The sequence below is a fragment of the Cuculus canorus genome, chromosome 7, assembly GCF_017976375.1.
Source record: "Cuculus canorus isolate bCucCan1 chromosome 7, bCucCan1.pri, whole genome shotgun sequence".
Taxonomy (NCBI): domain Eukaryota; kingdom Metazoa; phylum Chordata; class Aves; order Cuculiformes; family Cuculidae; genus Cuculus; species Cuculus canorus.
The window spans coordinates 18,327,037-18,355,010 of NC_071407.1; the positions used below are offsets into that span (position 1 = coordinate 18,327,037).

The 27,974-nt window shown below is 41.2% G+C and overlaps 1 protein-coding gene and 1 pseudogene across 1 annotated transcript; both read right to left on the reverse strand.

The window, feature by feature from the left end:
• Positions 1-494: 494 nt before the first annotated feature.
• On the reverse strand, positions 495-15,109 carry LOC104067881 (lysosomal acid lipase/cholesteryl ester hydrolase). The gene is made up of 11 exons (XM_009570680.2): positions 15,091-15,109; positions 14,846-14,927; positions 11,165-11,303; positions 9,744-9,858; positions 8,537-8,735; positions 7,812-7,921; positions 6,373-6,509; positions 5,662-5,802; positions 4,092-4,163; positions 2,205-2,273; positions 495-1,189 (listed from the first exon to the last, which is right to left on the reverse strand). The coding sequence occupies exons 3-11, from the start codon at positions 11,294-11,296 to the stop codon at positions 956-958; spliced, it is 1,209 nt and encodes a 402-aa protein (XP_009568975.2). The 5' UTR covers positions 11,297-11,303; positions 14,846-14,927; positions 15,091-15,109; the 3' UTR covers positions 495-955.
• A 3,195-nt stretch (positions 15,110-18,304) lies between these two features.
• Positions 18,305-26,485, reverse strand: LOC104067958 (lipase member M-like; annotated as a pseudogene).
• Between the last annotated feature and the right edge of the window lie 1,489 nt (positions 26,486-27,974).

Below are 27,974 nucleotides of genomic sequence, written 5' to 3' on the forward strand. Positions count from 1 at the left end.
GGTGAGTAGATGTGAGTCTTTTGCGTGGATAATGAAGATCCTATCTCTTTGGGCTATGGCTGGAAAGGGAAAACAGCTGACTGCTTTCTCATGCTGCAGAAACTGCTTAAACAAAGAATGGCTGAGATACAGAGTTACTCAAGAGTCAAAGCTGGTAGCTCAGAGTGCTTGCGGAAACTTCATTGCCAGCATCAAGAATAATTCATGGAGAGAAAGCTGTATTACTTGGTGTGCAGCTTGCCTGGCTTGTCTACATCTCCTCATTCCTCAGCTGCCAGCCATGGTCTTTGAAGGTGAGGGGGGTTGGAGTGTGTGAGCAAAGCTTTGGGTGATGTGTAGCCATGGGGGGAAGGGAATACTTCTGTGAGTTTTTCTGAGGTTGGATTCCTTGCTCTTTGGGAGTCATCTACTGCCTGCTCCATTTATTGTGTTTGAAGATCTCTTACACTGTAGATAAATGTGAGGAGGAAAAAAAAAAAAAAGCCAAGTTCTCTGTTAAGTGGATAAATGATTTAATTTAAACAAAAGTCACTTGTGCTTCAGTACAGAAATGAGCAAATCACACTTTTGTGTCTTCCTCAGAAGACACAAATTGGGCCTGGGAATGCCTCTGTGGGTACATGAGGTGTATATGAGAACAGCAGAGTTGAGGCTTAGGAAAATTAGTCTTGTAGAAATAAAAGTGGTCCAAATTAAGTGATCCCTGCAGTGTGTGCTCAAATATATGAATGTTTTCAGCTTTCATTTCTATAAACCTCAAACTTCTCAGTCATAGTAACACCATGGAAAACCTCACACTATGAGGAAAGCAAGAAACAAACAAGTGCAGGTAAATACCCATGCTGGCATTCTTTATGTGTGTCTGTGCGTTTACCTCTTCGCTAGGTATTACCCTTACTGCCAACTAGAAATTTTGGAGGCTTTTACTGCATGAACCAATGCTCTGCGTGTGGTTTCAAAGGTATTTTGTTATTAGTTCAATGATTTTCAGATACATTCTCTCAGTTGCATCAAGACCCCAGATGAAATCAAGATGTCCCCAAGTAGGAAAATGTTCATGGTAAATGAGATTAGTAATCCGAGGAAGCAGCCTCGCCATGTCTTTTGGATCTGCAAATTTGTCCTCTCCACCGCTCCAAGCAGCAGTTGGTATTCTTATCTTCTCGATTTCATACGTGGGAGGAGCAGTCTGTAAGAAAGGGATAGAGTAAGCTCACCTGAGTGAATGCTCTTGTATCAGAAATTGCATTTGGAGAAAGGATTGTATGTAAGCACCTCTTTTCCCCTTCTGTGCTCACTTTAGTAAAGCAGTAAGAATGAAGGCCACCCATCCTTTTAGTACGTGTATTTCCCTAATGTCATTCCCTGTCTACTGTGAAAAGGAATGATCTGCCCTACTCCTGTGTCTCTCTGCAATGCATGGCGAAGAGTTTTCCTGCATTTTGACAGCTGCTTGTGCCCTCCAGAAGCGGGGAGGTGGAAAAAGCACTGTCTGTGTTTAACAGGCAAGGACTATGAAGTTTATTCATGTGTATATTTAGAGTGGGAAGAACTTAAAGTTTTGTTGGGGCATGGAGATCAACCTTTGGTCTTAGTTGTTATGCTTGCGATTTATGTGGCAAGAAATACTTTCGCCATTTACAATTTCATCCTAGAAAATTTTTGAGACAGCGTGTATGGGTACAAGTGAGTGATTATATCTCTGGAGCCTCTCTGTCTGTGAAAAGCATCCTGCCTTTGTACAGCACAGGACGCTGTAAGTCAAACATGCTAGTTGAAAGTGAAATGGTTGTCAGTGAGTTGGAGAAGTCACCGTAGCTGTGAGATCCATTTCCTCCCCTTACTGAAAGGCAGACCTTGAATATTTTTGGGGAAATGAAGAGCTCTGTACTCATCCAGTCCTAGCACTTGGGCGTGGCTTTTAGCCTTTTGGGAATGGCACACAAATTGACGTGTCATTGGACCCAGCCCTGCATCAGTAGGGGAGGCAAAAGTAGCTTCTGTTAGCTGTCTGCAAGGAACTGCCTATACTTTGTCTGTGAATATGCTTCTACGCTTATGAGCATTAGATATAGGTGAAACATTACCCAAGACCACTCCCCTCCTCTTTGGCACTGACAGGTGCCAATATCTGAATTTTTCTATTCTTAGTTTTGTCAGGACCCAAGATGAGTTCCCAATGCAGGGAATGTGTATTGCCTTACCTGGTTGTATTTCTTCATGTTTTCTTTAGAGCCGTAGTCATAAGCTTGAAATCGGTCTGCATATAGTATCTGTTAAAGGAACAGATAAAATGTTAAGTGTTGAGAGATCAAGACACAGAGTGCAGGAAGTGTTTTCTTGCCTGTGATTGAAGCTAAGGCTCAGGCTGTGAGTTACTCCCACCCCCTCCTCTTGTTGTAGGCTTCCAGGAATGCTGACTATGGATCATAAGGTGAATGGCTTCATCACCTTTTGTCTTGCTAACTTTCCCTCCTGACCCTCAGCTGCCGCACTTCGCGTGTTTTGTTATTAAAATTTTGCATGACTACCTTAGTTAACTAAAGTTGGAATCCCCGTTTGTGATGCAGAGTTGAGCTCAGAACTGTCACATGGAAGGAGGATATGAATGTCTAGAACATGTCAGGGATTTAACACCTTACATGTCTTGTTTTTTTGTGTGTCGCTTTTGTCTGGTCTGCTCACAATAGTGGCAACATTTCTAAAGGCTTTGTACCTCTCGCAAGAGTATGGCTATACATGAGTTGTGCTCTGGCAGAAGTTTTGAGGTGCGACACCAGGCACAAGACATTAGCTCTCTTGAGTCTATGTTGTCTAGAAGACACAATATATGCCCTGCAGGACTGATGAGTGAAGAGTTAAGTACATATTTTTTGGGGGGTTTGTTTGGTTGGGAGTTTTTTTGGTAATTTTACTTTTATTTTATTTTTTTGGCACAAACCTGACAAGCAATTTAGTTTGAGTGGTTTCATGTAATATAGGATGAGAGAAAGCCGGTGTCTGTAAGTTTAGAAAAGCTTCACTTCAAGGCTTCAAGTAGCTGAGGATGGGCTAGAAATCTGCTTCCTGTATTGCCTTTGCTCTTTCCTTCTGTGGTGGTATAGCTGTGTTTGCTTTGTAGCCACTCGACTTTATTAGAGGCTGGCAAAATGGGATGTAAAGCCACTGCCGGTCAATGGTTGCTCCATATTTCCTGGCTTTGGGTAGGTGTATCCTGTAGGAGTGTCTGTTGTGAATTTTTGTTAGTAGTGTTCTCAAGAGCACACTTATATTCTAGACCATATTAAGTGTATGCAGAAGTGTGGGGGGGTGTCTGCCTATAGGGTGTATGCAGACGGATCCTGGCTCAGTAGGTGCACTTGGACAAATGCAGTGGTGTTTCTTGGCTGGAGCTGTCTTGCCCTGTTCTGATTCAAACCATGAGCAAACAAGCTCACATCTGCCAGTGCATAAGTCAAAACTAGCTTTTAGAGAACTGGAATCCATCGTCTGGACAGCAGCAAGAGTGATTAAAAGCATTTTGGAAAAACCTGGCCGTTTGGAACATCTCAATAAAGCAGTGTTGCTTGCCACTTTCTGTAGTAGTATAAGGCAGTTCACCACTTTGCTGTTGTGCCAGCAGAAGCCTTTGTGCGGTTAACCGGCTTTGGGAAGAGATCCAGGTTGCAATTAACCCTTTGGGAGAAAAGCTTTAACCTCCATTACTCCTTTGTCTGGTTCATCCCGGTCTGCTCAAGTTTCTACTATCCTCCTGCTGCCTGCCCAGTGCCTAGACTGTGCTCACATTCACTTCTGCAGGTCTCAAGGCAAATGTCTTCGTAAATAAAGATGAAGACTGGAAGCCATTAGAATCCAACGTGCAGAGAGGTCTGATGTGTCCTGGGGAAATATCAGTGCCTGATTCCAAGGGGCAATTCAGGGGATGCTCTAGTGAGAAACAGTGCTCCCTCTGTGGCAGGTGCTCACAGCAGCATGTGAGAAGATGTGATGGGCTGTTTCCAAAATCCAAAGGCTCTGGACTTCCCTGTAGGTTGTTGGTTCTGTAAAAAGTGTTAGTAAGATTGTGTTTATGCATCAGTGTGCATTTATACCTGGTGCCAATGAATAATGTCCTGTACTGATGTTCCAGCAGGGGAATGTGATGCATATATATCTGTTCGACTCTGAAGAGAAAGCAGAAATATTATAAAGGTGTGGATCCAGTGCTGTGACAGAATAAGGCTGTGAAGGACCTGCGCAACACTGCTGCTATGTTAAAATCCCATTTTAATAGGACATTCTTCAAATATTCTTTAATATTCATTCTTCAAACAGAAAACTGAGAAGCAAGCTTAGGAATAGCAGTCTAACAGTACGCATCTGTGCGCTTTCTCTATGAAAGCAAGTCTGTTCCATGAAGATAGTACTGCTGTGGGATCCTGTGCTTCAACAACAGCACAGAAAGGCTTTACAGTTCTTTCAAAGTAGATTCCTCACCTCACACCCAGTAGAGAAAAACTTTCCAGTCCTTTCAAAGTACCTTCCTCACCTCACTCCAAACCCCCATGCGTATGTAAGTCTTTTGAAGATTTTTTCTTTTCACTTTACTCCTAGTGCTAAAGAAGCCAGCTTACTTAAAAGCTGGATTGCTTTTTCTTCTGCTCACATTTTTATAGTTTCGTTAAAGAGATGATCTAATTCCATTGTCCCAGATTACTCCTCAAACTTGTTATCTTGCCCCAAGAACAACGTTAGTGACTTAACCCAGGTCAGGACACTTCCTAAATGGTTTAGCTCTGCAATTCAAAAGGACTCCCATGTCAATAATTACTTTTTGCATTGAACCTTTGATTCTTACTATTTTCCTGTATGTGCTTTTACAAGTGGTTATAGATGGTGAGAAATGGCCCCTGGTCTTTACAGATACTGTGGTAATAAACATTATACAGGCCAGCTTTGGCATACTTTGGTCACTGTAAATGGGATGTGAAACAGTACAGTGTTCATACATTAGCAGACATAGGGACAACTCTCCTGTCCCTTCTGTTGCCTCTGACTGATGCATTAGTCTTTGTGAATCCCACTGTGGGCGTGTTGTACTCCTCAAGCACAGTACAAGGACTTTCTGTAGCTCTACATGTTGTGAATTGAGCTGTTGGGCCCTGTTCTAAGGACAAGAAAAATGGGAAAATGTCCCTTACAGTAGTTCTTTGGGACTGAGTTCTAGTACAAGTAGTCTGAAAAGTGGGAAGAGAAAAGGAGCTTTTTCCTATCTTTTAATTATTCCAGTGTTTAGAGGACCCTGGTGTCTGCATGTTAAGGAAGCAAATGGGGAACTGTAGAAGTCATCCGACTCCATCATCCACTGGTTCTTTCTAAAAGGCATCTGTGTATGACCAAAATGTAGTCAGCTGAGCCCCCAAATCACTATAGCTCCAAACCGAGTTTGGTCGTTTCTGGGACTGGAATGTGCCTAGTTGTTGGTCCCATCCATCATTAGCCACAGTCCTTTTTGGCACAGTTCACACCACACAATGCCTTGACAATCCTTCAGCCTGCTGATAACTATGTTGTGGTTTGTGTACATTTACAGGTGTGACAGTTACTAGATAGGGATCAAATGCACAAATATAACTTTCAAAATAATCTTAGTTTTGAGTAGATGTTCTTGCATATACTTACTGTGTTCAGATTTTTTACGCTGCCTCCAGCTATGTAACAGAGTACATGGCCACAAAACTTATCCAGGCTTGCACAGAATTCTGCCACAGGTCTTTTCAGAAGTGGGATTTGGTGCAGGGCTCCTTTGCAGCCAAATAGTAACTGGAGGAAGATAAAAGCAAAACACTCTTTTTCATGTTACAGGAGCATTTTATGTAGGGCACTGTTGCTAATAGCTTAGCCTCCTAACTCAGTATTCAAAGATTGCTGAAACAGCTTGCCCTCCCTTAAAGTACCTTCCCGGTAATGCATCACATATCCTTCTTTCTTCATATTACTGGCATCAATTCCAGAGGAAGCTATCCTCCCACTTGTAGTGTAGTGATAACAGTGCTCACTCATTTCTAAAATCTCAGAGATTGTTGTGGCTGTTATTGCAGCTCTGGCTAAGTTCCTTCTGCAAGAGGATAATAGTAACAAAATATTATTTAACTGCAAGAGTCATATGATGAGACAGTTTCTTGAGTTTCCTACTTCACTAGGACCTGCTGCTACAGCTCTGTATCACCAGAATTTTTCCCACAGAGTTTGGGAACAGATTTTTCCAGATCGTTCAACTCAGCCCAAGATCAGTATCAGAATGCCACCTATTTAGGAACACGTCATCTCAGGCTGAGTGAGCCCTGTAAAGGTAAGTCAGGCATTGGCCCTCTTAGAAGGAAAATGACATACCTTGAGCAGTGGTTCAGGAGCACGTGCTAATTTAACCAGAGGGCTTGTAGCATATGAGCCTGTGACTACTGGGCTCAGGGCAGAGAACATTTTCACCCGTTTAGCCAGCTCAGGGTACGTAGAAAATGCTATGAAGCCTGCAAACACAGAAGAGACAAACAGAGTTGCTGAAGACATCTTCCACAGAAAAAAAATATAAATAAAGAAGCACTAGGTAGCAAACAAGAAGTGAGACTAGATTTGCAGTCTATTATCTGCTGTCCATCTTTGTGCTGCATGATTTACCTAAGGCAAATGTCGAAGCTAAGTCATGACGTGGATTTTATTTGGGAAGCAAAGTTCATTTGGAGGTTTAGACCACATCTGGACACTGCCTTTATCAGAACAATTTTTGAAGGCAGCATGTCAGTGAGTTTTTTGTGATATAATCAGTTCCCTGTAAAATTAAAAATCTCATATAAAAATTAATTCCTAAGATTATAGTCTCTAAAGTTCTAGTTATGCTTCCATGAAACTGTAGAATAATTGAGTACTAGTAGCTTCGAGTGTTTTCAACAGATTGTTTGCTTCAATGGTAGCTGAAGAAAGCCCACATGGTTAGTTTGTTTTACCATGAGGGTCTTTAATTACTTGTATTACTTGTACGGGAAAAGAAAGAAAACTTCTGGAGCTGTGACAATATATGATTTTCCCTCATTTCATTCTCTTTTTTTCTGGATTGTTTACATCAATGAACTGACAGTTGCTCATTTCTAAAGAATGTCCATTCATGGATCTTACACGTAAACCTTAAACATTAGGAACTTTCAGGTGATGCTAAAAGAAAGGCCATGAAGTGAGTTCATGCTAAAGGCAGGCACTCAGAGAAAAGAAGTTATTAATGTTTTTCTTTCCTAATTTCCAGTTTCTAAGAATATGTTTTTAAACAGTCATGTGGCCGGTTGTAGCCACTCATGAACTATAAATGGTAAGATTGCCAGTAAGTCACATGACTTGGTAGTTCTGAGGTTCTTTGTGTTTTGTTATTTGAAATTATGTATTACATGTGCTGTTTAATCTTCTTAGTTTTTCCTTCCTGTTCACAAGGAAAATAATTGTATGTCTTAATACAAAAGATGAACTTAATGAAAATTCACCTTGCTGAAAATTTAAGAAAAATACCTAGCATCTGAAAATCCCAGTAAATAACCACTTTTATGTCTCTAATTATTTGAAAGTTGAACTGTGTTTAAATCTACTATCAGTTTTCTTTGCTTGTTAAGAGTAATCAAAACTGGTTTTAGGAAAGTTTTGCATATTTTCCAAGTCTCGGATCGGAAAGCACTTCTACATTTGCTAGCTCTCCACAAAGAAGAGAAACAACTGAATTAGTGAGGAGACCTACCTGCTGATCGGATAGGAACATGGACAGTTGTGAGCTGTGATTGTCCTGACATTACCTGCTGTTGTGCCTTCAGAGTGACCAACATAGTATACATCCTCCTGTCTGGTTTTATTCATGATGAAGTACAGCTCTGCTGGAATATCGTATTTACCCATCTCATCGAAGCTAGAGGGGAGAAACAAAAAGCTAACAGGCAACTTGGGTATCACAGTGGGGGTTACTGAATCTCACTTTTGTTTGTTGTACCAAGCATGTCCCCTTGAAAGACGGGGCTGTACGCTTTGTCTGCATTATTGCTTGAGCTGGGAAAGGGGGTAGAGGGACACAGCTGTTCTACCAGCCTGCCTGATGCCTTGGGCTCTCTGCAAAGGAGGTGTCAGTTTCTTCTGCCAGTTGCAGCCCTCGGTGAACTGAATTTAATCAGTGCTTTCACTAACATAGGTTACAAAATACATTTTGCTCTTGGCTGAATTCAGCTGTGAGAGATCAGAGCTTTTTAAATAAAGCTGCTCAGCTTGTTTCATCTGAGGTTCTTGTTCTTCCACTGGCAGTTCTCTCTCCCTTTTTCTAGCACCCCATTTCATTTCCTAGTCTCTGAAATCTCTTGCCCAACCAATGCTCTGAACTATGAGTAGCAGTAAACACCCTTCTTCATTGGTTCTTTACTGTCCTAGGTTGGTGTAGACCATGTTCTGATGCTGGCTAAGGTAAAAACCATCAGGCTGAAGCTATCTAGTCCCCTTGGAGTTCCCATCTTGAGAAATTCTCCCTCTACGATACCTGAACTGCCAGAATGCTTTCTGGCTGGGATTAAGGGTCTTGTGTTTTAAAGACCAAGTGTTCCCTCGGCTGTTTCCCATCCAGACATCATATCCAGCATCTGCGAGGAGGAAGCCCAAGCTGTTGTTTGGCAGGTTGGAAATCCAATGGGTAGCGTCTCCTAGAAAAGCATGCTGTAGGAAGACTGCAGGCTTTTTCCCTGGAAAAGATGAAAGTATTCTTATATTGGAGCAGTAGTTAATGTCTATTTAAGATTGGGGTGCAGAATTTAGTTTGTGAGAGGTTTTAAGTCTTTCCTTCTCCAAGAAGCTCCCAGGAGAGCTATGCATAGTTATTAGTCTGAGGAACCTGAAGGATTTGTTCTATGCAAGCAAGAACCATTTCATGACAGGACCTACAAATAAAGAATTTAATGAGGAGGGCTGTCCCCACCTTCTCTCACACTGGAAAGCCAACTTGCAGATCCCTGCATTGCATCCATCTACCCAGAGCTGAAGACTGCTGAAGGCATAACAGTGTATGGAAGACAAAGAATAATGCATCCAAAGAAGCCTGTCTACCCTTAGGTCTACCCTTAGGCTAAGAGGCCTCTGATCTATCTTTGTTTATCTTTACTTTGAGAATGAGGCTGGTCCAGATGATCTCCAAAGGAGATGATCGAAATAGGAGGAGACATCCAAAATAAATTATTCTATAGTTCTAAAAAGGAGTAATACCAAAATAGTGGTATGTGGGGTACCTCAAATTCCAGGTAGAAATTTTTATTCATTTCAGAAAATGTGAAGAAAAAGATGAAATGCATTTGCTTTTCATTGGTGACCTAATTTCTTATCAGCTTCCTTAAGAGTGTCTCTGTCCTTCAGAAGTCTGGGGATTAATGTTCATATATCTAACATGACAGACTGTTGTCATGCTTCGATTTTAAATGTATTTTACATAGAGTGTTAATGCAAAACCTCCCCCAGCCCACATTAGGGAAAACAACCTAGGATATGACAAAATTATAGGAAAAGTCTGAAATAAAGACAGAGACACTGCATGTGTAGACTTTAAATCTATTCAGAATTCAGGCCACATTCCTGACTCCGTGCTCTTGTTGAGACGGAAAGTTGTAGAAAATGCCATTGTATGTGCAAAGGGGAAAGATGGGGGATTCATGTAAGAGTTGGCTCTCAGATCTTGCTTATGTCCCATAACTCTGTCACACCTGTATTTCGACTGTTCCTCCCGGCAGGAATTCTGAAAACACCAAGAATATACCCATCCTCTGTGGTAACTTGATATTCTTCACTGGGGTATCCATGATATCTGATAATTTCACTCTGTGGGAAGCCAAAAGAGAGTTTATGATGTAAATTGTCCTGTTTCAGAGGGTAACCACACGATGCAGTCTGTTCTGTGATGGTAGTGCAAGGCCTCTGGCCACAGGAACCATGGTTCAGAATAAATATTAGCATCAAAGTCTTCTTCAGACTTGCTTAGGTGGTAGTTATCAGGTATTTGACTCCATATTATGGGACAAAGCAGAACTGCACTAAGTGACTAACCTCTTGGGAGATAGTTTGTCGCATTTTGCAAGGCTGATACAGATCACACCTTTCCAGAGTGTAAATGCACAGCAGTGTAAATGCATTGTATAAGATAGTGCCAGAAGGTGTGGGTTTTGGTCCATAATTAATCCTTTCTTGCCAAAGTGTGGTTAGGCAAGCCATGCTGGGAAGGCAAACAAGGGTGGAGCTCTTGCCACAAAGGAACTCTTGAGACCGTCCACCCCTTATTTTGCATGTACTGTGAAGAAATCTCTGGTGATTCAGACAGAGTAAGGGGTCTTGGATTACTTTGTGTTGTGAGAATCCGCTATTTGAAGACCTAGTAACCCCTTGCCACTATATTGAGCTCACAGGCTGGTACAGAAGGGGAGGATTTTGCTTCCCTTGGCACTATAATGGAAACCAGACAGCCTCCACTGCCCCTCTGGCAGCTTGGACTGTTTGTATAGGAGCATCAAGATTTCTTCTAGGCTGGTGCTCCCTATCATAGTGCTAGTGGGATTTTTTCCCTCTTGCCAGGATTACACTCTCCCTTCTTTGTGTGGTAGCCCAAAATACTAGATTGTGTTGAGAAAACTGACTGCAAACAAGTGTCATGAGGCATGGCCCAGCCTCATGCTTGTCATGTAGCTGTAGGGATCCACCCTAAATGCAGGCAGCAAAAGTCTATTGTTCAGTTTTGTATGGTGTATAGTCTGTGTTCTGGCCACAGTCCAGGTTTGAGTCCTGTTTCTGGGGTCAAAATTCAGTAGCCTGGATACCTTGTGCCCCTCAGGAAGTTCAGGGAAGTTGCCTGGCCTTTGAGACAAAAGTAACAGCCAGTGCTCTCAGTTTCAGTGTTGAGTGTCTGTCCTCGTGCAATGTGCAAGAGTCACATCTGTCCCTGGCACATTTGGAGCCAGCCCTCGTTACAGCAGTGACACTAATACAGTGCATTTGGAAAAGGCAGGCTGGGAAAATGAGAAATATAGGAAGGTCCCTTCTTTTAGCTTCCTGACAGGGACTGTTAATGATGGGGCAGCGATGGTGCTGGGAGAGATAATTTAGAAAGAAAGGGAGAGAAAATGACCTAACTTACAACATTCATAAAACATTCGGGGTTGGGAGTCTTTCTGTTCTGGCTTCTGTCTGAATTCGGAGTGGAGGATGTTGTGAATCCTGCTGAAAAGGCAATTCCTTGGGAGCAGAGCAGCATGAAGAGGCACCACATCTCGAGGCTGTGGGAAAGAGCACATGCAGGGTGTTCATGTTAGGAAGAGAGTGGTGTAGAAGTCTAAAGGAAGACCCAAGTGCAGGGTATTCTGAAGGTTGCCCAAGGGTTGCCAGAATAAGTACCTGTGTGAGGAGGGTCTGTTTACAGCTCATGCTGTGTAACACGGGGGGTTGTGGAAAAGGAGAGGAAAACACTTGGGTATACCATGCGAGGACATGCCTGAGCACTCTGCTGCTGACAAGCTGTAGTTGGTAGACAGGGCCATCTCTTAGCACAAGTCTAGCAAAAGCTTGACAAAGAAGAATAACTACCTGAACTGACCATCACCCAGTTTGTCTGCCTTTATTCACTTCCATTTCTCTGCCAGCAGGAGAGGTGAAAGGATAAGAAAACAACACTGTTTGTTTCCTGCCTCCTCAGAAATGAGGTGAGAGAGGTTTTGAGATGGAGTCTCTTTCCACTTGCCCCCTCCTCCTTTGTGATTAAATGTCATTCTTGGTGTTGGTCAGTGGTGTGCTGGGCTGAGAGATCTGCCACTGAGGCTGGTGAAAGGTTGGGCAGGGGCCAGGAGTGATTCAGAGGCTCTGTAAGGAGATATAACGGGCTTAGGGGAACATGCTTGCGCCAGAACTGTGCCAGCTTGTCCTTTACCCATGGGGAGATGTTTCCAGATCAGGTTCAAGTTCTGTTTGAAATTAGTTCCTCTGAGAATATGAAGGGAACAAGGTGACCATGTGTGGCTCCCCAGAAGCAATGTGAGTCAGTTCCCAGTCAATCTTGCCTTTCAGGCTGAAGCTGAATCATCTAGTCTCTATTTACCATCCCCTCAAGCTTTTTCACTATCCTCCTTGCTTCCCACTTCTTTCAAGAACCTGCTCTATTATCACCAGGTAATTGCATATTTCTCACTGCTACTTCTGAACCCAAAGTTTCTGTCTCTCAAAATCAAGAAAGCATGGAATGATTTGGTTTTAAAGCAGTGAACAATGGATCCTGATACTGCCTTCATGTTGTCAAGGGCCTGCCTCTTTTATCTCTTAGAAATGGCTGTCCATATTGCAAATCTTGTCCAGATTAGTTTTCCTGAATAGCAATTGCAGAGTGCAATCTATCTGGCACCAGTTTACGCTGATTCCACTTACAGCAGATATGCTTCCAGGTTTTAGTCTCTATTTTACAGAACCCATTCAATGAGTTCAAGAATACTATTCTCTCTAAGCTTCCTAGACTTTTTTTCCAACGTGAAAGTTTTGACTCAAAGGTTCCCTAGAAAAGGGAAGAGCAGGTTCTGTGTCCCAGAAAGTTACTGGGTGTGAGACTAAGAGTCTCTGCTCTTTGGAGAGCAAGGGAAGTGTTGACATGTTCAATACTCCTTGCCTACAAGAGAGCTGCAAGTAGGTAGGATAGGATTTTTTTTCCAGTATGAAGCATTATATGAAAAGGATTCATCCGTGAAGCTCAGGACTGTGCTTGCACATCCTGGAAAAGCCCTTGTACATTTAATTGTTGTTGTATTCTGTGCCTGCATGTGTGGGGAGAGCACAAGGGTTGTGAAGAGAAAAGTAGCAGCGATTTTGCATTGGATTAAGACCACAAAGATCTGGCAGGCTACTTGAATGTTCAATAGAATCAATGGGACAAAAGGGACATGTAAGACTTCTGCCCATCAAGGCATCTTGTAAGACTGCCTCACCAGTAATGAATGGGGACATTACTGGTCTCATAGGCTTGGTTTACTCAGAAGAGGGCGTGCTTCTATAACTGCAGTGTGTTTATGTTAGTTCACCTTTCTGTCCATCCTGTAATTAAGTCTTGATGTCATTGGTAAATACCTGCTAAATTCAGCGCTGACATACAAGCCTGTAAGGTAATGGGGATCACAGGATCTCCTGAGGACTGTTTGCTGGGGCAGGACTGCTCAGCAGGGTTAGTGCCTTGCTGGGGAGAAGGCAGGCTGAAGGCAACTGTTTTGTGTTCTGCAACTGGCTGAGCAGTCAGCAAGACTGAACTAGCCAACTAGTTAGTGTCCGTGTAGCTTCACAGCAGCAACAATATGCATGGCTGAAACCAGGCATTGCTAGGTCCATTAGACATGGAGAATCCATCTTTTAATGAAGAGCAGAGGTTCTCATGCAGCCACATGTTTCTCAAGTCTACTTCTAGCATGAGACATCTGCTATGACAAGACATGCTGCTCTGTGCAGTGTATTTGGACTTGGAAATGGAGCTACAAATCTACATATCAAGAAAAAATGAGACTATTCCCTGGCAAGTAACGGGGAAGATGAGCAGGATTTGGGGGAGTGAGGGAGGGGTAACCAAGAGATTTTTGTACTCTCTAAATCTCCTTACAGGAGAAGGAGTTTCAACTTTTTCTGATCTTCATTTTAATCTTTCAATTTGACTGAACAAATAAAGAAGTCAAACCTCTGGAATCATTGGACAGTTGGAATGCAGTAGGGTTTGGAGAAACCCGAAACTTTATACTTGGCATCAAGGCACACTCTGTTCAATCCCCTTTGTATATCAAATACTTCTTAATTTTACTTGTCAAAACAGGAAGCCTCACAACTGGATACTCAGTCAGCACAACACTGCTTTTACTTGCTGCTGTTTCACTCTATTCCAATGGGAGCAAAATATGCCTCCGTCTCCTTGCCCAGGGAATTTAATTTGGAAAGAAAAATTCTGCTAACGTCTCAGCTTGTTTTCAAATCAGTACTAAGACTAGTTGAGGCAATGCAGAGTTTAAATTATTCCTCTTGTTAAGGCAGACTTTTCTTAATGCACTCTGATCATCTGGCTCAGCTGGCATGGCTCGCAGACTTCCAGGTATTCACCTTTTACATCAGATACAGTGGGCTAAGTAATATCAATCTTGGCAGACCACTGCTCCCTTAAGCTTAATGAATAAACACTTCACAGTTAGGAGCCATGAACAGCAATTTTTATCTAGTGAGATAAAGTCAAAAGGAAATACTTGGCATGGCAAACTGCCATTAAAGAGCATACTTAGAGGGAAAAAAGACAGCGGAGTGCCCTTGAAAGTTTTTTAGGCATTTTTAAGATTTGGTGAAACTAAGATACAAACCCTTCAGAAATTCATCTGTCTATCCTTGTGCTTCAAGTAGTGTAAAATATGTTTCATATAAGCTGTAAGGCATATACACACCAACTAGAGAAGCAACTGTGACTCAACGCGTGTAAGAATCTTCTGCCCTACTCATTTACAAAATGTACATGTGCATGAAATTGCATGCAATTTAGTCACACAGTTGCAATACAGGGACTTTCATTCCCTTATTCCAAGACTGAAGAAAACAAGTAGAGGAAAACCAAAGAGCTGTTCTTTTTCTTCTTTTTGTGCAGATCAAACTCCTCTGTTCTAACTTGAGCAGACATGCAGTTCTGTGTATAGCAATAGGCTTACAGACCAGAGTGGCATAAAGCTTTCTGTTCTTACAAGCAGCTGCACAAACCTAAGACTGAGCATCTTTATGGAGACAGGCAACAAAGACCATAAACATATATGTACAAACAACTTACCTCTGCTCTGACTGCCTTGCTTGAGTCTTCTGCTACTGTTCCCGGTCTGTCTTCACTAGCGAACTGATTCACTGGGAGAAACCTGCGCCGATAAAAGGAAGTTGGAACACAACAAGCGCTTCAGGGTAGCAGCCGTGTCATGAGTTGGCAGCATTTATTGTAGAGCGTGTTTAAGTGCTGATTTGGCAGTGTTTCAGAAGTGGGGAAATCTTTGTGATGAAAAAGATCTGGTTAAATTCACAAACCTCAAATGCAGCGTGGAGCAGGAGAGTTTAAGAAGTACCTATAAATCATTGGTTAGGATGTTCAGATGTGACTTGGGTATTCCAGTTCCCTGAAGCTTTGGCACAGCTTAGCCTATGCTTAGCCCAGCTGAGGGGCTGCTCTTAATATAATCTTTTAGGATGAAGAGGAGGAAGTGTCCAGCTTCTTTCAACATACTCTCTCAAGAACACTGCCTCTGCTATTGTTTTTCATTTGGTTTATACTGTGTTTAAGATTACACACGGACTCCTAAGTCTGGTTTTCAGTGAGCAGCACAACTCATCAAACACATCTTACTCTATAATACATTAGTCTCTCAGAGTTAACATGGCTCCTGTAGGGACCCTCTAGTGCAAAGATGGTTTGAAGACACTATATAACCTTTCTCTCCATAAGGGAACAAGCAAGGGTTCTTGTTTCTCCCAAGCCATTTCATCAACTCTGAAAATACAGTATCTTGGGAGATCTTTGCTTAACTACTGAATTAGTTGTAATCAGCCTTGGGGCTCAGTCCTCACTGAAATTGGCTCAATGACCATGGGCAGGAGGACATGTTCTGTGTCCTTAGGCAGCTGGGCTACAAACAAAGTACAATCCTCCTGCGTGAGTACCAGCCCTTTCAGCCAATTAACTTGTAAGTGTCTTCAGAAGAACTTGTGTTTCATCAAGGACTGATGGACATTTAGGAGAACACCAGATGAAAGGTATGTGTTCTTGGTAACAGTTGCAAGTAATATTAAGCCTGTGAGTGGTTAGAGAAGGAAAGGAGTGAAATAAGAACAGTATGTCAGCAAAGCCACAGTAACCATTCTGCTTTACCTACAAAAGTAGAGAACATTGTTTGTGACTATGAAAAAGGTAATATGGTAATTTCTCGGTTAAATGCATTATAACTCAGCTGCTCTGTTGTTTCTAAGTGACAATAACTCATCAAATCGTAAATTAATCACTCAGCAGGGCTTCTTCAACATGATGTTTAGTCCCTCCTCAAGTGCCAAGTTGGAATTAATAGTCCCCATAATGTTTCCAATGCTGCTTGCCCAGCCCTTTTTTACTGATTTTCATAAAATTTAACACCCTGCCTTCTCTATGGTCTCCTATGTTGCGAGAGAGCTGCACAACTGCAATCTGTTTCCTTGGTGAATTTAGGGGATATACTGATATTGCATTTCCCACTGCAAGCATTGAAAACTCATAAGTAGGTCTCAAGTCTTCATGTGTTTCCCTTACAAGCAGTGAGTTAGTTGAAAGGTTGATTGTCTGGAGGGTATTTGTCCCCAGGAATTTGTATTGGGTGTAAGGAATGTCCTTGTCTGGAGGGCAAGCTTTATTTACGTTTGTGAAGAATAAGGAAACAGGATAGGCTTCTAGCAGTGGGCTCAGGAGGTGAAACAGACCTGTTGTTTGTCATGGAAAGGAAAGGGACAGAAGTGACACCAGCCATGGTTAATTTGTTCAACTAGTGAACCATTTCACAGAGTGAGACCCTTTGGTCATGTAGTCTCACTAGTGAACAGTCTTGGTCTAAGAGCTGTACCTGTCCTGCTTAGCATCCCACACTTGGCTTATGTTAACATTTGTTTAAAATGGAGAATGGGGATATCACACTGAAAGGAACCCCCTAAATACAATGTGTTTCTTTCCGCAGGGAAGCTAATGGCATATCATTGTGAAGGTATATAATGTTCTAACTTAATGACTATGGAGGCTACTCTTCCAGTGAATGTCTTTGTGCAATAACTACCTATTTGAGACAAGATTGGTAGAGCCAGAATTCTCCCCACCCAAAATTAAATAGGATGACAATTTCTTCAGCATTGTTTTCAAAGCAGTCCTTCCCACTACTGTGCAAAGTGCTTTAAATATACGTGGAATGGAGATAATGGATTCTTTCTAGATGTATTTGTATACTTTTCATTTTATTGTTTAAACCTCAAAGAGGCTTCTTAGAGCCATGATAAAGGTTAGAACCACTCAGCTCTGTGGTAGCCTGTAGCTGCCATGTGAACTAGCAGGAGATGTGAGGTTCCTGCTGAGTTCAGATTTTAACTTTGAACCAAGGTGTTCCGTTGAAGTACTGTCATTGCCAAGATTAAATCATCTCCTTTGTCTCACCCTGGGAAGTTCATGTACACAGATCCTGAAAGTGTTGTCAGCAGAGATTGAGTCTGCTAAGATTTCTCTATCTCACAGGGGGCCCTTGAACCCAAATTTCCCATCTTCCAGGTACGTGCTTGAACCACAAGACTGGCACTGTTTTCTTCTGGGTCTACTCTCTCTACATCCCTTGTTCTTCCTCATGAAAGAAGGTGAGCAGCTCTGTTTCAAATGAAGACAAATCATCTTTTTTTTTTTCTGGAGTGAGGTTTTTTTTGTGTGAACCCAGTTTTTACTTTCTGGTCATTGTCTCATCTAATAATAAAAATAATCAATACCATAATTTCTAGAATTAGTCTTAGCCCACACTATGCCTTTCAAGAAATACTAGCCCAGCAAACTGAGAAATAATATGAAGAATGGAAAACTTCTGGAGATCACTGACCATATCCAGAGAAAGTTAGTGCTCTCATTACTGTTAGGGTCTAAACCAGAGAGCAGGTTACAAGAAACTCCTGTCTTCTGTCAGCAAAGTACAGTTATTGCAGAATCTAGGCTGTATCAATTGAAAAGTAATTCCTGACCCACAAGTTTGCAGAAAATTGAAGTGTATCAAGATGCAAAATGCATTGCAGTGACATGTGGTGTAAAAATAGGGTCAGGAGGAACCCTTTTTCTGACTCCAGCAGAAACCTCTTGATGCAAAAGAAGGTTTTGTTTGTACCCGGTGAGAGTAAGTGTTTATGAAAGAGTCAGTATGGCGACTGGTTGTGGGTTAAGGATACTTCTGCATCAGATCAATAATTTAATTGTACATGTGCAAAGATGCATCCAGTCCCTAGATGACATCCAGGTGTGCCTATTCAGGAATCCTCTTGTGACAGATGAGTCTCATAATTTGTAACATGGCCACATCCTTGGGATTTGCCAGCAAGTCTTGTCCCCCTATTCATACTGCACTTGGTACAGCCATCTCTTCTACAATGTAGAGAGGAGGGGTAGCCTGGAAAACATGAAGGAATAAATGACCAGAAAAGCACAGCAAACTTTATATATGCACTTGGAGCTTTCTTTTGTCACTGTTCAAAGCAGAGGTGCCTAAAACAAACAGGAAGGAAGTGCCCTTGTTTGCATTTTCTGTGCTGTCAAGGGATGGCCCAGCTGATAGTACTGCCAAAGGAAAAATGTCTCCTGAGCTGACAAAAGAGTTACTGTTGGGTCTTTGCCCTCTCAGCTAGGAATTTGTATGACAGAAGCCTGGAACAGGACAGAAGATGTCAGGAAGTCTCTGGATACACCCACCCCCCATCTTGGTCCTTTTGGAGTACTGGTCAGGCCCATAAATGGTCTACTTAGAAAACATAGTGTGTGACAAAGCTGAAAAGGAACATGAAGTGATTTCTGTAGGAGGAAAGAGGAATTAGCTTAGGATTCCTGAATTTGGAAAAAAGATACCAGAGCAGGGACAGGAGACAGGCTTCTACAATCATGAATAGTATGAAGAAAGAGCACAGGAAGTAATTATTCTATTACTCTCATAACACAAAACCTAGAAGGCATGAAATGACTTTCCAAGGGCAAGCAAATTCAAGACAAACCAAAGGAAGTTGTGTCTCATGCAAGCCATCCTTAAAACATGTAAAACTTAATTATAGGCTGTTGTAGAGACCTAAAGTATAGAAGGATCAAGGATGGGACTGGAGACTTGGATGGTGGAGAGGTTCCTCGGGAACCGCTTGAGGACAGTCTTTTGTCTCTACCTGCCAGAACCTAGGAGTAGCTGTTAGTGCTTTCTAGTTGCCCTCTTGCTGATGTTGTTCCATTGATCTCCCATGCACTGGCAGCAGTGTCAGTCACACTAGGAACCAAGATGCCTCTTTGGTCTGATTCACTAGATGTACTCTTCTTTTTCAAAATTCATTTTGTATCTTTCCTGCCCTTTGTTCTTCTTATTCCTATTGATCATTTAATTGAAAAGGTTTTTGTGTGTTCTCTCTCTCTCCCATTATTGCCATTAGTGCTTGCACATTTTCTCTGCTGAATTCCAAACCGGGAAATAGTAATAAAGAGGGTGGTAGCTAAATCAATCTACTTGTATTCTGAAACTGTGCCTCTTAGTATAGACTTGCTCTCTTCCCCTGTGTTTCTCTGTTGTCCGAGGGCAGTAATACTGTTTCACCAAAATATACCTGTTCATATTTTTCCATATTCTTCTTTGAAGTGACAGAGTCATAAGCTTGGAACTTCCCTGAATGGGCCTCCTAAGAGGATGAACAAGAGAATGTAGTTATTATGAAGGAAGTTTATGCATTCTTTCCCTGCTGAGCCTCTAACTTCAATCTAGAGACTGACTCGAGTCTAAAGCCTCAACCAAAGTTCTTCTAGGAACTATGAAAGAGCCAGCAGTAAATCAGTTAAGAATCTCAATCAGTGAAAAGGAGTCAAATGTTTTTGTCAGAACCAATAAATTTGCTGCTCCTGCAAAAAGATTCAGGGACGCTTTCTCAGGCAGTTTGTTCTAGTTTGTAAAATTGCTATTAATAACTGCCTCCAGCAAGTTCCCCTCACTGCTGCTGCTGTGTCCTCTACTGACAGTCATGTTTCAATCCCTCAGCTCTGTGAGTGGCTCTTCTGTATATTTTCTGTTCCCTCTCTGTTTTGAATGCAGAAGTCACCATTTCTAGTCCTTCCAACGTGTTCCTTGGCTTTCCCTACAGCATGGGTTGTTACTACTGTGAGGGACACCTTCAACATTAAATAACAGCAATGACAGTGAAGTCTTAAGAGTATTAGTCCTGCATGTTTGTGCTTGCCAGTCTGTGACTAGATGCTGAATTAAACCTGAGTCAGTTTGCAGAGCTCCCCTCCAAACTGTGCCTTTGTAACCCTTTCTCTTTACAGATCTAGGCCATGGCTACAGACACAACTTAATCTGATCTACTATTTTATGTAAATTCACAGACAAAATATTGTTTGATTTTTAGTAAATGCCTGTGCAGATGTCACTCAAATATATCCACGTGTTTGCTGTGTTGAAATGCGTGTTAACGCTCTTACATGCTCACTGTGCTCACAACTGCTTCTGGCTTTGCTCTAGTCTGTAGTGCTGCCAGAAAACCTGTTGTACATGCAGCAGCTCCTGTGACTGAGACCAGACTATGAATCCTGAAACTGTGAGCCCAAAGACAGAAAAGGAGCTTCTATCTACATTATGAGTAGTGAGTCTACTAAATAAAGGGGTTTGTACTTATAGTTCTATTCCTATCCAGACAAAGAGAGCTTTGAAAGCAAGGGCTTTTACTACTATAATTTAATATTTTACAGACCAGCCTATGTCTTGCTCAGTTATTCACTCCACATTGGAAAAAAACAATTTATTTTGCTATCAGACAGAACAGCAAAAGGAACTGCAACTGCCTGAGGAATGTACAAGTATCTGAAATAAAACCACACCCTAGTCCTGCAGGGCTTTCTTAACAAGTTGCTGTGTGATCCTTCCTCAAAGAATAAGCTCTAAGGTGAAAATGCTGGAGCAGAACTTTGATGCCCAGGTGGGCAGCTGGACATAGCATGAGGTGCCCAAGTGTGTCTTGACTCCCAGTGTTTGCCAACTCTCTCTTACCGCCGCCCCCCCCGGGTATCCTGTGCCTCTGAGCACAACCCTGATGGTCCAAATCTTGGAGGAGGAGGACAAGGGTGAAGAGGTGTGTTCCTTTCTCTGTTGCAAAGAGCTCCTGAAAACATGAAGCAGGCAGGTTTATTTCTTCTTCCATGGTTTGCCAGCATACCTATGATCTCCAGTGAAACCAATAGTCATAGTATGAACCAGGAGATGGTGCCCTAGGTGAGGGCTTCTAGCATACTTAATAGCAGTGACAGGTGCCAATGAAAAATAGACTCTGATTTTTTGAGCCAGCTCTGGCTTTGTTAAAAATCCAATGAAAGCTGAATAAAAAACAAAAGAAGAGGAGATAAGAAAGTCATTATTTGTACATTAGACTGTTTTCAGTGTTTGTAGATGCTGGTCTGCGATTTCAAACCTACAAGCAACGTTGTTAGTTGTTCGGAGACTATGGTTCAGCTTAGATTTGTGTGAAATCCCTCTTGTCCCTGTGTTACCAGCTTGTAGTGTTAGTTATCTCTTCAGAGAGAAATTTCTTTCTGTATTTTGCCTTTGCAGGTTTGTTTCAAACTCATTTAAACATAAATGCATGCTTGTGATGTACATTCATGCATATCATATGCTATTGAGAGGAGCTGTTGTTAGTCTTCTGGTCAATCCAGTTTTATATTTTCTTTCTTTATGTGTGTGTGCTGTCCAAACCATCCAGCTTCTCTTTCTGTACTATCATCTTCCTATTTTGTTTATTTTGCTCAATTGAACAGCTGTTATTTGGCACGCCCGTGCATCTTGGAAAGAAATTATTTGCTCTGACCACAAGAATTTCCAGTATAATTCTAAGTGGTGAGAGAGAGGCAGTGCATTTGGCTTATTATGAATTATTGTCTATATAATAAATTAAAAATGCCTACTTGCTGAAAACAGCTTATCCTGTGTTTTTCAAACCTGCAAAGAGTTAATTAAAACCCCAGATACAGTAAGTATCTCAGTGTCTCAAATCACATCTTACTCGTGTAACCAATGTTTTTGTTAAACATTGGTTTTCTTGTGTAACTTACCAATGGTAGTACTTTTTGAATAGCCATTAAGGTACCACTTTTCATGTCCTGTTTTCTCCACAATTAAATACATTGCTGCTGGAGGATCGCATTTTGCCATCTCATCAAAACTTCAGGCAGGAGATTGAAAGAAAGGCATGCATAAATTAAAAATCAGACTTTGAATTGAATTCACATTATTATTACAGACTTGTCAGCAAAGAAACAGCATGAACTATTTAGTGAATCATTCAGATATTTTACATTCTGTACTTTTCTGGCACTGAATATAGAAGATGTTACTCAAGATTTTCTGGGGTATTTTCTCCCTTGACATCAACAGACATACTATAACTTCAGGAAGTCCCAGGCAGAATTCTGTCTACACAAGGGGAACAAGTGATACAGTAACAGACTCCTTCCATGGAATCATTTTATACAATTTGGCATTAAAGAAAATGTCCATTTTTAAAAGTTCATTAAAATAAGAGCAAAAATTATTTTTATCTTCTCCTTCTGTGATTTTTGTGTTACTGCATTATACAGACTCATGCAGACTGCCTCCAGAACTGAGGAATGGCTTGGAGATAATCTGTGCAGGTTCCTCTGAGCTGCTCTGCTATTATACCACTAGCCTGAAGAATCTTTTCTGGCAGTAATTAAAGTAGTGTCCATCAATATAAAAGTTCACATGCATGTATAGGAGCACCTCAGCAAAAGTTAATGTAAAGAATGCTTTTTAAAAGGTAGCAGATTTAGCCAGGTTAAATAAATGTGTAAGGATAGGCAATGGAGATGCCCTTCAATGGTGTCATCTACCTGAAAGCCCAGAATTCATCTTGATTAATGGAATAATTTTGATGTTTTATGGACTAGCAATTCCTTCTGTTATTTCCCATCCAAACTTCAAAACCAGCATCAGCTCGTATGAAGCTGTGTGGGTTTGTGTTCCAGTTACTAGCATCTTCAAATAATCCCTGCTAGAGAAACACAGCAGGTTTCAAAGCTGAAAAGCAAATCAGAAACAAAACCACAATTTAGAAAATGCCTTCATTTTCTTGTAGTTCGTAGGCAATACTGTCCTGTATTCAGTACAGATTTGTTCCAGCACCAACTTAAAGGGAAACAACTAATCATAAGAACAAAACATCACTTTCTGTAAAGAGAGAACTTCTTCGAAGGTTCTGTACAGATTTATTGAAAGATCTGGCCAACAACAGTGAAAACTAGCTTGGCAGCCTCTGGTCATTGTTTGTATAGCTCAGCCATGTTATCTTGAGATGCTCAACATCGATATAAAGAATGAAGGTGTGGGATTGTTTGCAGAGGTTTCCTTAACCCAAAATATAAATCAGTCACTGATATTAACCAGGTGTAAGCAAAACCAAGCCAAATTAGAAGCTTTCTCAAAACAGGCTGATTGGGCAGATTACAGCCTTTACCCTATTTTTTTTAACTTTTACTCATCAACTCTTATTATGAGTATATATGCTTCATATTATAGTGTTTTTTATTATAAATAGGTGTGCTCAACATAAATCCTATTCATTCGAGGTTTTTCAGGGCAGCCAGAATTCTCAGCTAAATTTCACTCAATTATACAAGCTTTGGTGGATGTTTCCCAAATAGAAGGTATTTCTTTCTGGAATGTGCCCTATCTAGGTTAATTTTGTCTTATATGAAAGAGCTGTACCTGGGTTTCTCTCTTTCTGTATACCGTAAGGGATTCTGTTAATGGTAATGATATAACCATTTTCTGTCATCACTTCATACTCCTCGCTGGGGTACCCTTTGTAAGTAATGACCTCATTCTAGAAGAGAAGGTACAGATGCATTTGCTTCCAGAAGTCCATTTCATACGTTATATGCATAGGATATTTGCAGTGAAGAAATGTTAGAGAGTAAGTGCGACTGGAGATTTAGTCCACATATATTAAGCATCTGAATAAAGTAGTATCAGATTGGATACAGTAACTCTAAAACTGCAAAAAATTTCCTTTGTTCTTTGTGTGATATCCAGCATTCGACTATTCAGTTCAAATCCATTCTAAAACCCTGCATTATACTACTGCCACGCAATCCCAAGCCCTTGCATTCTGGTGTATTTAAGAATCACAGTAAGGTCAGAGCAGAATCTTAGGATTCCTATAGCTGAGATGAGGAGCTGCCTGGGTGTGTGCTCCTGATCTACCGCAATGCAAAGTGAAACCAGTATGTTTAGTCTACCTTCAGAGAAATACAGAGAGCTTCACAACTGCCTTATAGTGAATGGCACATATGCAATGAGTACCACTGAAAGGTGGACTACGTTATGGAAAAAACATGATCAGCTACTGACGTAGTCACAAGGAAAATCACTAGCACAGCCAGTCGTAAGAGCTGAAATAAATATTATTTTGACCTTCGTCAATTTGCTTTGTAACAAAAGAAGATTGTTTTTTATAACTTGTACTCGGATAATTACTCAGTGTAATTTGTCATGTAGGACAGAAAACCCAAGATTTTAACAAGTGACTAAAGATCTAAACAAGCTTGCTTGGTGAGAGCTGGTCTTCTGAAAGGCTGGCCATTTCTGATCTATGTCTTGAAAAAAAGGAGAGAACATAAGCCACTGGTTATTTAGAGTCTTCTTTGCTGACACAATGCTGACGTTCCAGATGGCCATTATTTCAGATAGCAAACTGGTAACTGGTATTTAAATGAAAATTAACTCTGGAGATTTATTAGGGAAAGGTATTTGCTTTGATTTCTATCAAACATAAGATGTGCTGTTACACATGTAGACAGAAAGAGAAGATAAGAGAATGCAGTAGAATATAGAATGATTAGAGAGGACAGGTAAAATCAAGGCAGCTTATCTACATTGTTATTCGTAACACCTAGAAACCCCTCTGCTGTGAGACATGCATTCCTTGCAGCCCTAGATCACCCTACCAAGCAGCTTTCAATATTCACAAATGCTTCTGGATCCGCAGCCCTCTTCATTCTTCTGAGTTGTTTTGAATAAGTAATTCCCTGAAACGAATAGGTCACAGCGACAAACAGCACTATCTTCTCTCTATATAAAACCATATATTCATCTGCTCTGCGCTTGTAATCCAGTTGTGTTCTATACTTTTCTGACGAGGAAAGTGCTGCCCAGTACTGAATGGAGCTAGTCTCGTACTCCCTACTTGTTAATTAGATAGAACAAAGCTGACTTCAAACACCTACCTTGGGGTGTTTGGCAGCAGTCGGGATTTTCTGCTGAGGTTTGAGTTAAGATGTTGCTCTCAATCAGGGCAGAGGTATCAGTGAACCCAAGGAAAGCAGCAAAGCCTTTCGAGAAATGGATTTCACTTGTTCTTCTGAGAAGAAAGTCACTTTCATTACCATGTCATGCGTTTGTTCTATAGTTTAATTAGGCAACATTTCTGGTGAACTCTGGCAAGCACTGGAGCTACTGGGAACTACTAACTAAATCGGTCATTGTCACAGTGAAGTTTTCAAAGTGTAGTAGTGCATTTCAAAGTTGTAGTGCGGACAACTAAGGCGTTGGATAGTTAACTGAAAAAGCAAAGATAATTGAGAATAAACAAATTTAAATATTTATCATTTAATTAAGAACTCAAGAGCCTAAATAAAGTACTTATTTGTAATTGCCTAGCATGATTTACACAAGATGCTCAATGGCAAAATTTATCCACTCCTTAGGATGAGGGTGGAGAAAGGAAAACTTTGTTAAATATAATGCTAGGTAGACGCTGAGTGCAGGCATGTTCAGTTTTGTTCAGGAAATGAGGAACAAAAAAAACAAAGAGAAAACCAGACTGCTTAGCTACACACATGGCAGTTCCACAGTCTGTGAAGATCTGCATACTCAGAGCTCGAAGAAAATGCAGAATGCTTGAATTAGCAGTCTTTCCCTGTCATACAAACCCCTGGAGACCATGTCTAAACTTGCTCTCCAGTGATACAAACTAGATTGAATTAGCCAAAAATTTACTGCATTTATGGTTTTCCTGGTCAACAAGATATTGTAACTTTCTCCCCATATAATATGAACAGCTTATTTTTTCTTATCACAGAACAATTTAAATTCTAACTTTCTAACACTACATTCTGATATAATCTGTATCTTGAAAATATTTGGCTCCTTTTATAGTTACAGGAACAGACATTTTAAAAACTTCATTTTACTTAGTTTCGACCTCCTTTCTTTTGGTTGAAAGCCACTGCTATCTTATTCCCAAACTTAGCATTTTTTCATGCCTCTCCAGTTATTCCAGCGTTATCTAAATTCAGGCTATGTGACTTGTGCTACTCCTCTTTAGCCAAAAGGAGTCTTTCAAAAAGGAGCCATCCTTCTACCTATTTGAGTTACAAACAAAACAATATGACAAGAAATATACCTAGTAACTGCTCAAGATGAGGTTTGATACCATCTTTTGTAGCTCCCAGAAAGCCTTCATCAGTTTATGGTCGGAGACAGGTTAAAGCATTACCGACCTTGTGCCAGAAATCATGTGTTTGGCCAAGTGACTGAGATGACAGAAGAATGGAAACCCAGTTCCTGGATGTTTGGAAGCAGTGCTGGGTAAAAATAGCAGTGAAACAATGGCCATGCACCGTTTTTTCCCCAGTTATGCAGCACTTTGACAATAAGCATCTCCTCATTCCTTCTGCTATCACTTCAGCCTTTCCCTAGGGTAGCACCAGAGAGAAGTGACTCCTTTTATTCTCAAACCTTGTGCTTTTAGTCTCCTTCATCACCAGAGCCTTAATAAGGGTCTTTTATTATAACAGCTTGCTGGATTTTTAAAGAGGATACCAGTCTCTGTGGAGCAGCTAAGCAGGATAGGAATTTCAAAAACTAGTGTTCGTACATAGACCTTATCATACCTTGTGAAATTGTCAATAAACCTGCTTCAGTTTCCTCTTTTAGAAACAACATTCCAATTCCAGCATCTCATACTATGTGGAAAGTATGGAAGGAACTTTGACTCTCTGCTGCTTCTATAGATGATATTACACGTATTTTTATTTTATCCTTTTAATGCTCACGTTGCCGTTCCATCATTGTACGTTGCTGCTGGAATGGTTTCAGGAGATGTTCCTCTATTCATATTTCACCTCTAAAATGGGCATAGAATAAAATGGATATTCCCTAAATGTAAAGTTATGAAGCTAGAATTCTTCTCCACAATCTCTATGGGCTTAGGAAATATTAGCATAACAGCCACTTGTCTCAGTGGTCTCAGGTGTGCTGGGACCGGGCCATTATGGACCAGCAGCAAAAATCAGGTAGGTTTGAGTAGATTGTATGTTTTCAGGATAGAAACAAATACATTCTTTCTGCAAACTCTTTGCTCTCCCCATTCCGTCTTGCTTCAGAAATTCGGCCTGGCTCTGCAAGTGACTTAAGAATGGAAGGTATTTGCAAGCAGCTGAATATAGCAGTTCTTCATGGATCAAATATGTCCTTTTGGCTTCTTCATCCAGCTAGTCTATGTAGTTATCAGGAACATTTGGCTATTTTGAGTATGCTAAGAAGGACCTTTACAGGAAGGTATGCTTTACTGAGAGACAGACTTGTTTTTGTGCAAGTTGCCAGCCAGAAGTCTCCAAGGGAACACAAAGCAGCAAAAACAGAAGGAACCCCTCCAGGCACTCAAATGGCTTTAAAAGCATTTCATGCCATAGTAGTGTAAGCGTTTTTTTATTTATAGTGAACAAAACATTGAGAACTAAGAACAGGGTCTAAAAGTATGTTCTCCATGGCATCCCTGGGACAATGCCTGGTTTCTGGCAGCATAGGTGCAACACCTGGTCTCAGCCACCCCACCCCATGCTATTGCCTTGGCTGGAGCACTGTTGGCTCCCAGCACAGGCATATCTGGAAGGTGAAGGCAGAATCCTTGTGTCCAACAATGACCCCTACAGCTCCAAACAGTGAAGGCAGTCCTTCCATTGGAGCCCACGCAGAAAGAGACACGTGCAAAAGCATAAAGCATTGGTGAGAAGAGGTGATGCTTGGGTGAGAGATTCCCCTCAGCTCTGTCAGGACTGCAAAAATATCCCTGGCACTTGTTATTACTTGACACCGGCTTTCCTGGAGGATTCCCAGGAA